The sequence below is a fragment of the Notothenia coriiceps genome, unplaced genomic scaffold, assembly GCF_000735185.1.
Source record: "Notothenia coriiceps isolate Sejong01 unplaced genomic scaffold, NC01 NC01_scaffold00017981, whole genome shotgun sequence".
Taxonomy (NCBI): Eukaryota; Metazoa; Chordata; class Actinopteri; order Perciformes; family Nototheniidae; genus Notothenia; species Notothenia coriiceps.
This window is the reverse complement of record NW_011350682.1, coordinates 51470-62275: the sequence shown is the minus strand read 5'-3', so window position 1 is coordinate 62275 and position 10806 is coordinate 51470. Positions and strand designations below refer to the sequence as shown.

Genomic DNA, 10806 nt, shown 5'->3' with positions numbered 1-10806 from the left:
CTGCGGTCCTGTGTCATGGATCGCGAGTCCTGGATCGCGAGTCGTGGCTGTGGTCCTGGATCATAAGTCCTGGATGGATATCCTCTTGGACTCATCTTCCTATTATATAGGAATATTATATATTATATTATGCATTTCCAAACATTTGGACTTCCTATGTTGCAAATGTATTATCTTTTCAATTTACACACGGCATCTATTGCACGTCTGTCCGTCCTGCGAGAGGGATCCCTCCTCTGTTGCTTTCCCAGAGGTTTCTCCCATTTTTCCCTTTAAACTGTGGGGTTTTCGCCGGAAGTTTTTCCTTGTACGATGTGAGGGTCTAAGGACAGAGGGTGTCGTATTGTCATACTGATATTCTGTACAAACTGTGAAGTCCACTGAGACAAATGTAACATTTTTGATATTGGGCTATATAAATAAACATTGATTGATTGATTGATTGACTGCCACGTCTACAGTAGCGCAGAATGGACAGAGAAAACCTACATCCCCATTGTTAGACGTACTAAATCCTGCACACTGCTCCTTCAAACTGACAATGTGAACATATGTCGCCATTTTGTAATTTTTTTTGTTATTTTCAGTTGAGAATGATTCAAAGTAATCTTAAAAAAATAAACGTACTTTTTGTTTTTACTGTTTATAAGTATGATGTTTAAATATGAAATGCTGTATTCATTAGTTGTACTGTAATTCTACAAATATTTGTATATTTTAAGTTCAGAACTTTATTTAAGGTATTTGAATGTAACATTTTAAGACAATGGATTTTGAAAAGAGAGTAAAATCTTTATTAGAGCCAATAGAATCGAGGGGAAGTTCCTAAAAATCCATCTAAACATTACCCATTGGTGAATGAGTGACGAGCAGCAAGAATGCCCAAAGCCGGAAGCTTGGTTGTAGCTCAATAGCAGCTTGATATGAAATCTCCGTTTTTGACATAAATCTTATGATGGACTATCAGTAATCATTTCAAAGTGACACAGACACATTGGATTAACCTTCAGCAGCGTTTTAATCGTTTTGATGCAATTTAACACAACTTTTGATGACAAAACAGCAAAGGTAAGACGTTTTTGCCGTTTTGGCTCCGTAAAGCTAAGTTGTGTGTTGTCTGGATTTGCTTTAGCTGCGGTGAGTTTTGTTCTGTGGAATCTCAGCTTTCATATGATATTTTGTCTCTGCAGATCCGATAAGTAATACAATATTTCTACCATGAGTTCTGTGCTAAATGCGTTAGCATTTTTTCGCTCAGGGCTAATTCAGAGGCTTGATATTACCCTTGTGTTTCGTTTAGCTAAAAATTGTTAATATTATCTGGTAGCTGTGTTTCTTCCCGTTAAGTGGGTATGACACATTCATAGTTTGTTAAATGATAAGAAGCCCTCAGACGCTGTTTCTTGCAAGATGTTGCATTTTGCCCCCGGTACTGGGGGCATGGGGCTTAACTGGTGTGTGCCACTGTTATCTTACACTGTTGGAACCATTTATGACCTTGCAGCTGCCTCCTGTTGAGACTGGAGGAGCCAAGACTTCATACATTTCTTTACCCACAGAAAAGAAGACATTAACACTTTTTATTTTTTTGTTACAAAGAGTAACATCCGACTATCGCAAAGAGAAAACCTGCATGCTCAGGTCCGACTGCTGTCTAATCCCATCTGGCGCTAAACCGATGTACGACTATTTTATGGGACTATATAAGCATGATGTGATTTTCTTATCCATTGAGCAGCATTCTAACTCTGCTCCTTCTTGCAAGAATAAATTGAAACTTGATTATTGATTCCCAAGCCGCTGTCGAGTGATATTTTTCTAACATTTGGACACGACTGTTTGGATCAAAAATATGCCCCTTTACTAATCAGTCCTTATTCCCTTAAAATCCTAATACAGACATCAACACTAACGTTATATCATACAAGAAGAATGCTAAAGAGGATTGCCACCTAATTTCAGACATCCATCTTCTTTTGAATGTGCCTCCGATAACACAACAGACAGCTTGTGTGTGAGCTAAAGGGCAGCTCCTCTGCTGAGTGATCATCATACATGTAAATATATATATTTTTAAAGACCATACATTACTTATCTGTCAGAGTGATGTCCACTGTGATGATGGATTTTCTGTATGTTTTTAGCTCCACCTGTACAATAGAATGTAGTCCAACCCTACACCTGTTAGTGTGTGAGACCAGAACTTTCCATAAGCCTCAAAATCAGCCAACTACTCAGTGAAGTCCTGGGAGGAAGATAGAGAACATGTCTGTATCAGTCCTGCCCAAATATGCTCGCACAATAACAAATATTAGCAAAATGATTGATGACTTAACCTTTCATAATGCAGGACAAGGGACATCCTTACTAGACTTCTTCAGACAAATGTGAGTGGCATAATGAAGGATCAGATAAATTAATTATCTTAATTTGACATTGAACACTCACTAAAACAGGCAATGATGTCAAATACCAGGCAAATATCAATAACATAAGGCTATAGGTAATATAGGGTAAAATGCACTTTCATTATGTGACAGGTCCTACAGCGCCTTTGCCTTATTTGAGCTGCTGAACAAGTTAAAATGCAGTAGCACTTCATAAAAGATTTGTTTTGGTTTCATGTGGCTGGACCTTTTGTCCACAGCCATGAAAGAATGTGATTTGTGATTTGTCTGTGCCATCCAAGGCTAACACAAGTCCTTCAGCTGTGCAGGCTCATGAAAACACACAGGGTAGTCCTGCTGAAGTTGTGCAACCATCAGCAACAAAAGCACCGTGGGACTTTTATTTTGGATGTGCCTGGAAAAACGTGAAAAGCACACTGAGAAGCCCAACCTCCACACAGCCTCTTTTAAGCCCCATTTTGATAGAGACTGTGCCAAAGTTGGAATGAAAAGCTCAATTTGCTTTTTCCTCTGAACAGCAAAGTACCTAGAAACCCCTCCAGGGTCTCTTCTCCATCCCAGCACTCTGTTTTATGAAAAGGCAATATGTTCTGAATGCTGTGTAGATCTGTTTGACTCAGCATATAACATTTGTATTATTTAGACAGCAAGCGTATTATCTATGTATCTATGCACTATAGAATATAGACAGCTACACAGGGGTTCTGGAAACGGCCTGCTTCTCCAGGTAAACTCAGCCTTGATAATAAAACCATTATCCTTGGATGATAAGTAAAGCATGGGGCAGTAGCTTGTATTCAAGTAGTTTGCCTACTCCTAGCATAAATGAATGAAAAAATCATGAAATGTGACTTTCTTTTCTTGTCAGATCAAAACTACACTGGAAAGTGAAATGATTCTGGAATGAGCTGATTCCAATCAGATTTTGTACAGATACGTCTCTGTCGGTCTCTCGCACCATGGAGGTACATTTGTCTCAATATTATTTGTTTGAACAGATAGACAATCCATGTGTAAATGTGTATTCTGTTAATACAAAACACCTTCCAGAAATGCAAAAATATTTTGTAAACATGAAACAGATCTTCAAATATACACACAAACTCTACAAATAAAAATAAATATGTGAATACATGAAATGGATTAACAAGGAAGCGAAAGAAAAGCATTTGGCTTTAAACTTTGGAATTCTTTACAAAAAGATTTAGGCATTTATCTAGGGAACTGTTAGACCCTCCAGAAAAACGCGGGCAAAAATCCTTGATTATGCGGGCTAAATTCCTTGATTATGCGGGCTAAAATCCTTGATTATGCGATTAAACATGCGGGGTTTTATGTGATTTTATGCGGTGAAATTGCGGGAAGTTAGGAAATATGCGGAAAGTTGCGAAATATGCTAAATATGCGGGGGAAAAGAATAACAATTTTTTTAAATATTGGGCTGTCTCATTTATTCTCTCTCACACACAACCTGCCACTAACGTTAAACCCCTTTACTATTCAATTAAACACATTCAATGTTTATTTATTGTAAAAGCAATTGGGCTATTTTAATCTCACACACACACCACCCCCCCACACACACACACACACACACACACACACTTCTCCGCCTCATTCTGTTTTCATTTACTCGTTCGTTATCTGACCAGCTTCAATCTTGTAGGCTACTCACTTCGTTTCTTGTAGCCCTCGAAAGGGTTTTGGAGGTTGATCCCTCGGTGAACGGGAGTTGAATGGCTTTCTTGTCCGCAGCAGCAGAAAGCATTTTCGAATGTTTGAATGAATCAAAGTGGGTCGCCACCGTCGATTTTCTCTTATGCTCCAACACACAGTTGCACGGGGTGCAGAATAGTTTCCCCCCACTTTTTGCCCGGTNAGTAGTCCGGCAGTAGGAGTTTTACCCCTTGGAAAGTCTTGCCCGCTATTATATCTATATAATATCAATATTGTTATTAACTTCAATCAAAGTCAATATAAATAGCGGGCAAGACTTTCCAAGGGGTAAAACTCCTACTGCCGGACTACTGACTGGAAGTATTGCTGATATCATGTCTACCATATCCTCTTAAAATACTCTGTCCAACAATATCAGTCTCATGAAGAAAGGTGTTTTAACGCTGATTCAAAATAGTAGAGAAACATGCATTATTGTACTCAGGAGGGGACATTGACAGAAGATTACTCAAAAAGTACACAGTAAGTACCGTAATTTTCGGACTATAAGCCGCGACTTTTCCCCCATTTTTCGACGCTGCGGCTTATATAACAGTGCGGCTAATCTATGGATTTTTCTTTTTTTTTCAGCTAACGGCCACCACCTTTAACTCTATGGGCTCTATGGCCGGTCCGCGGACCCCGACCTTTAAGCGGCGGGTTCCAGCAGGAAAAGCTGGAGGCCGGAAAAGAGTGAGACAGGTAGCGCGCAAAAGTAAAAGTGGAACCGAGAGTGGTATGCCGCTGCTGCGGCTTATATTCAGGTGCGCCTTATAGTCCGAAAATTACGTCACTTCATAGTACTTGTTGTGGGAGTAGTTTCACTACTAGCTTACTGAGTCCAACAGGATCGAGGTCACGAAGAACTATTGGCAGAAAAAATAATAACAAACTCGAGAGACGGCTGAGCTGACCGCAGTGCAGAATCGCTGTTGAAATCTCCAAACAATGTTGTCCATTTTAGACATAGGCCTATTATATTTACAGCCCTTAATAACATTCATGTTCTGGGCTCAATATGTTTCTTGGCTGTTTTCGTTGTGAAAACAAATGGACCGTAGATACACGGATTGACCGTCCTCATCTGCGCTCTTATTTTGAAAGACAACTTCCGGTAGCAGAATATGAAAAAACGGGGGGTTTTTTGTTTCTGTTTTCTAGTGATTTTATTTTTTGTTTTGAGAAGTAGAAAATGAAAATCATCCTGTTTTTTAAGTTTAGTAAATCCATTTTTGACCATGATAAAGAAAAACGCCTTGTATTTCAATTTTGGTTTTTCAATTTGAAAACGAAAATCAAATATCCAGTCGTTTTTTGTTTTTGAATATCCATTTGTGAAAAGAAAATCCAATGACCAAAACATACACTGACCGTACTAGGTAACATTTGACAGACGTGTACTTTACTTGAGTATTTCAGTGTGTTGCTACTTCCACCCCACTACAGTTCAGAGGTAAATGGTGTACTTTTACTCCACCACATGTATTTAATACCTTTAGTTACTTCACAGATCTGGATGAATGATGTGAAATATAATCAAGTGTTAAATCAGACTTTAGTTCCACTTGGAGTAAATTCACAAGCTACCCTGCNTATATACAGTGGGGCAAAAAAGTATTTTATATATATATATATATGTAATATCAATATTTGTATTAACTAATTTGTGCCCGCTATTTAAATTGACTTTGGTTAGTTAATACAAATATTGATATTACATATATATATATATATAAAATACTTTTTTGCCCCACTGTATATATATAATATAATTGATGCAGTCTTTCTGAGCACTTTTTAAAAAAAAATACTGCAAATGAAGGATATTTTTTCTGCACAGACAGTGCCTTAACTTACAGCAGTTGAAAAGATTTGTGGAAGGATAAATTCTTCATGGGCTTCAATGGCTCTCTAGTAAAGGGTGTTTTATGGTTGCTTGTATTATCCTCAGATAGTGGTTTGTTTAAATAACGAGTGACATTTTAATAAATATTGCAAAAAAGGGCTCCAAAAAAGGCATATAACCTGGCCGGTTTAGCCAGTGTGTATTTCTTCAAGCACCACAAGATTCATAGTTTATAAAGTACAATTCTGGGCCATTGATTGTGTTCTTTCTCCTAACACATACAGTAAAAATGCCTGTTTTTGAAGCCTTAAAATGGTGCAGGAAAAGGACTTTACATTGTATTATACTTAAAGACAGGACTATTCAGTTAAGAGAAGAGAAAAAAGGAAAGAAAATTGTTATAATGGGTGATAATATGAGGTCCTTGGCACTCAGACTCTAGAGGGGTCATTTTATGATCATGGGGCATCACCCTTGTATACAGCATCAGGACAATATCATATGGAGTCAGACACTGGAAGTGTGCTGGAGGCGTTGACTGGGACTGATGGAAGGATGAGGCTGAAGAATCTGCGAGGTACGAACTAGCGGCAGAGAAATAATCGTATATTGAAAGACAACAGCTTCATAAGAGGGCAACCAGAGTGACAGAGTGTGTCACTTTGCTGAAGGATAGTTGTGACCAGCTATCCAGGCCAGACTCTAAAGACTTTCCAAGGTGTAAAATGCTGCTGCCGGAGTACTGACTGGAAGTATTGCTGATATCAAGTCTACCATCCTCTTAAAATACTCTGTTCAACAATATCAGTCTCAGGAAGAAAGGTGTTTCAACGCTTATTAAAAGAAAAACATGCATTCTTGTTCTCAGCAGGGGACATTCACAGAGGATTACTGGAAAAATACACAGTAAAAGTACTTCAATGTATTGTTAGTAGTAGGCTAACTAATACAAAGTCAAACAGGATCACTTTCATTAACAACTAATGGTAACATTGTATTTGTATCATTCATCAAAGATAGCAGAAAACATGCATTATGTACTGAGGGGACTCTGACAGAGGATTACTCACAAAGTACACATAGTAAAAGTACTTCATTTTATTTCTGGTAGAAGTCAAACTAGAACCGAGTCCAACAGTGTCAGTTTCCTTAAGAACTTGTGGTAACAAATATTTGTATCAGTCGTCAAATATAGCAGGAATGAAGAGCAGCTGATTTGAAAAAAAAACGCAGAATCGCTGTATTGTTTAAATCTCCTAACAATGTTATCCATTTTAGACATCAAGCTTATTATATTTACAGCCCTTAATAACATCAATTTTCTGGGCTCAATAAGTGTCTTGGCCGTTTTCGTTGTGATCGTTAAATTCCCCTTGTTTATAATAATCACCGGTCCTTCAGCAGGATACTGTAGTGATTCAAAGTGTGATTTTAGCAAACGAGTGCTTTGTTTTGAAATCACTCCCGTGAGTTTTGCCCCGCCCCTCGCTCCAATGACCATTTGATCATTTAGTAAGGTAAAAAGCAAAAAGCAAAAAGGCCTCTCAAACGCTCTTCCGTTTACGTGTTTAATAAAGAAAAACAAATGGATGGTAGGATTATTATGGATGGCCATGCATTATCAAGGGTTAAAAAAACAACCAGTATTACCATAAGTGCAGCTATGAAATGATGATGTCACTCCCCGAGCTTCATCAGCATAAAGCTCTGAAACTGTGGACTAGGATGATCTTCCCCTTTTTTATTGATTTAAAACATGGAAAAAAACCACACAAAAACACAGTGCTCAATACCCCCACCTTAGAAAGCAAACAATAATTATCAATAAATGTTTAGTAAGTAATGATAATTACATCGATAATAACAATAATGAATACATTAAAATACAATTTAAAAGTCACATACATTAAAACTAAATAGACATAAGTATGCTATCTCAAATGTCTCTTTTCTCCCCCAAAGGATAACATTTTCTGAATTTGCTCGACTTTTAATGTGCATTTTATAAAATACGTTTTTGATCATGCACAGATTTCTTTAGTTCCCATAGATGGCACATCAGAGTGCCTGCTTCCTGTGTCACCACAGGGTGTGAACGTGGCTGATTATCAGATCAACTGGGCACACTGTATCTGATTGATGCGTGTCCACAGACAAATTGGCAGAAAAGGCTGACATTACGCCAATAAAATTATAACACGGTGATCACTTTAGGAAACGTTCATCCATTATTGTGACATTTATTCTCCCTCATCACAGCCCGATAATGATAAATGATAAATCACCACGGCACGGGGATATTTTTAGACGGTGGGAGATGGATGAGGTTATGATTCTGGCCTCAGTGGTCGATGTGGGGAGAGTGAGTGAGGGGCTGGCTGTGCCCCTCCCCCGACTGTAGGTGATGGCTGAAGCCGGCAGCCTCAGTATTAATACAGGACCGCCTCTCAGCCGCACAGCCCGTCTCTCTGCTGGTCCCCACTCACCGGAAGGCAGCTCGGCAGCTGCGATCAGCCTGCGCACAGCCTCTCTCTTGTTTGCTTTGAGAACCCATTGGCCTGAGTCTCTCGGTTTAAGGGGAAGAGGCGAAGCACCGGCAGGTGTTGACTAGCGGGGAGAAATCGCGGTGCAGACTGATGACGATGATGATGGTGAGGAATGATGCATCTCTTCCCGTGCCTTTATGAATTACATCGCGTGTTGTGAGGAGGCGTAGGGGCATCTTTCTTTCTCATTTCTCGCCTCACTGTAATGGTGGATTTCTCCGTGGCTTTGAGGCTACGTGTCTAGACGCCGTGGAGAGCTGAATTCCGCCAGAAACCTGAGACCGCATCTCAGCATCGGCCTGCAGCGCTGCGCCATGGCCTTGGATGTCCAGACTTGCGCGGTGTTTACTGTGATCGCGGTTCTGGTGCTTGTGAACGTGCTGTTGATGTTCATCCTCGGTACTCGTTAATGGATCTGCGCTTGGGGCCCGGTTCGCAGCGCACCACACTTTCACACAGGAGAGGAGAGAAAGGCGGTGCGCTTTGGTCGAGAGCGGGGACACCCGGCGCTCCATCACGGCTACGCGTTGAAATGAATGACGTTGGTACAACATAATGTATTTCTGTTACCCCCCTTACCCAATCCTTCGTTATGTCTTGTGTCCTCTCACCGTTTATGATAGCTAGTGTTGTCTGGTGGTGTTCGTAGATGTGCGGATACAGATCCTTCTCTGTGGTGACTGGAAATGCATATCCCCTCGCATATAAACATGTCCCCCCCCCCCCCTCCTCTACGTCGATACCCCTCTTTCCTCCATGTTGTATTTTGTGGACAATGCGCATGGATTAACGTTATTCTATAATCATTTGAGATGAAAAAATGAATCTGTGGTGTATTTTGTAATCCCAGCCTACTGCTGCGTCAGGACTTGTTTTGCTTTTGTGATTCACCACATCCACAATATGGCAGTTTATAGCTGAGCAGTGACTTCTTCCTCTGAAGGAAATGTGATATTTGTAGCAAATAGCGGTGCAAGTGAGAGGCTGCTGCTGATGCTAGACTCCAGAGGATCATTGTAATCTCAGCTGAGCAGTAACCAATAGCAGCCAGGGCTAGGCCTAATAAAGGAGGGCCTCCATCACTCCAGGTTTCCCCCATTTTAGATGCAGCTAAACTCAGCTCCCATTTCAGAGCCCACTATATTCACTTTTTCACTTACTTTCAACGTGGCACCTGAAGCCTGCACTTTATTACACCTGCATATTTCTTATATAAGAAAGTGAAAATACATGTCAGATGGAAATGAAAAAAACAAACACATTTCCTCTTTTCTTCTTGTGCCATAACATAATAAAGGATTGAAGCCAGGTGTCATGAATGTTGAATGAATGTCAGAAATAGATATGCTAAAAGCCTGTCCATGACGGTCCTATAAATAGGGATGGTAGGCTGGCTGGCTGGGATTTAAAGACACCGTATGTGCTCTCACACTCACACACTCGAGGCTAAGTGCCATGTGTGTCTAGTTGAGTGGCAAATGTTGTACTTTAGGTGAAGGAAAGAAATGATTTGCAGTCATGTATACAAATAAATACTTTAATCACATGGTTAGGCATGTGGATGTGTGTTTTTAATTACTTCTGTTCAATCCAGGACCTCCACATTACTATATCATAGCATTTGAGTATTCTACACTGCAGTGGTTATGGCTCAGATGGCCTGCGTTGATTACATAGTGCATATGTGTGTTCATATATTAAGTTGTATATGTGTGTATGAGCCTGGGTGGGTTTAATCTGTAGCTTCTCTTTGCATCTGAGTGGTGCATACGTCCCGAGCGTTCACACATTTGTAATCCCCTCCAGGGCAGGTGCCTCCTAATAGAGGACCATTAAATGCTTTGCAGGCAGAAGTGTCAATGTGCGCATGGTGTGTGCAGAGCGAGACAACAACGTGTATGAGGATGCGAGTGTATTTCTCACCGGTTTTAGGCAGAGCGTCTTTGATTGGCTCCTAGACTCGGGGTATAAGTGTATTACATAACAGGGTTGGCAGACACAGGGAGGACGGAGCGCGAGACTCACTCAGTGCGTCGGAAAGAGGAGCCTCTTTTCTGGAGTACGGCACCTTGCTGCTCGACATCGCTCAGCTCTCGCGGAGGACCCATCCCCTCGACCGCTTCTCAAAAGAGATTTAATTATCATGATTGTATGAGCCGGACTTCTCCATGCATACACTCTCTGAACAGTTTGCCACAAACATGGTAAGGTGTGTGTGTGTGTGTGTGTGTGTGTGTGTGTGTGTGTGTGTGTGTGTGTGTGTGTGTGTGTGTGTGTGTGTGTGTGTGCG

The 10806-nt window shown here is 40.4% G+C and overlaps 1 protein-coding gene across 8 annotated transcripts in view; it reads left to right on the top strand.

Moving 5' to 3' along the window:
* LOC104950734 (rho guanine nucleotide exchange factor 9) overlaps positions 1-10806 on the top strand; it is a 57430-nt gene that overhangs the window by 20044 nt on the left and 26580 nt on the right. For 2 of the 8 annotated variants that reach the window (XM_010777295.1, XM_010777294.1), the window contains exon 1: positions 8989-9061. The exons of 3 other annotated variants lie outside the window; for them this stretch is intronic. In XM_010777295.1, the coding sequence (XP_010775597.1) occupies positions 9053-9061 (9 nt within the window). In that variant the 5' untranslated portion in view covers positions 8989-9052. Of the gene's footprint in view, positions 1-7595; positions 9062-10544; positions 10721-10806 lie in introns of those variants that run through there. 3 more of the 8 variants (XM_010777293.1, XM_010777291.1, XM_010777292.1) reach the window with 3 other exon arrangements.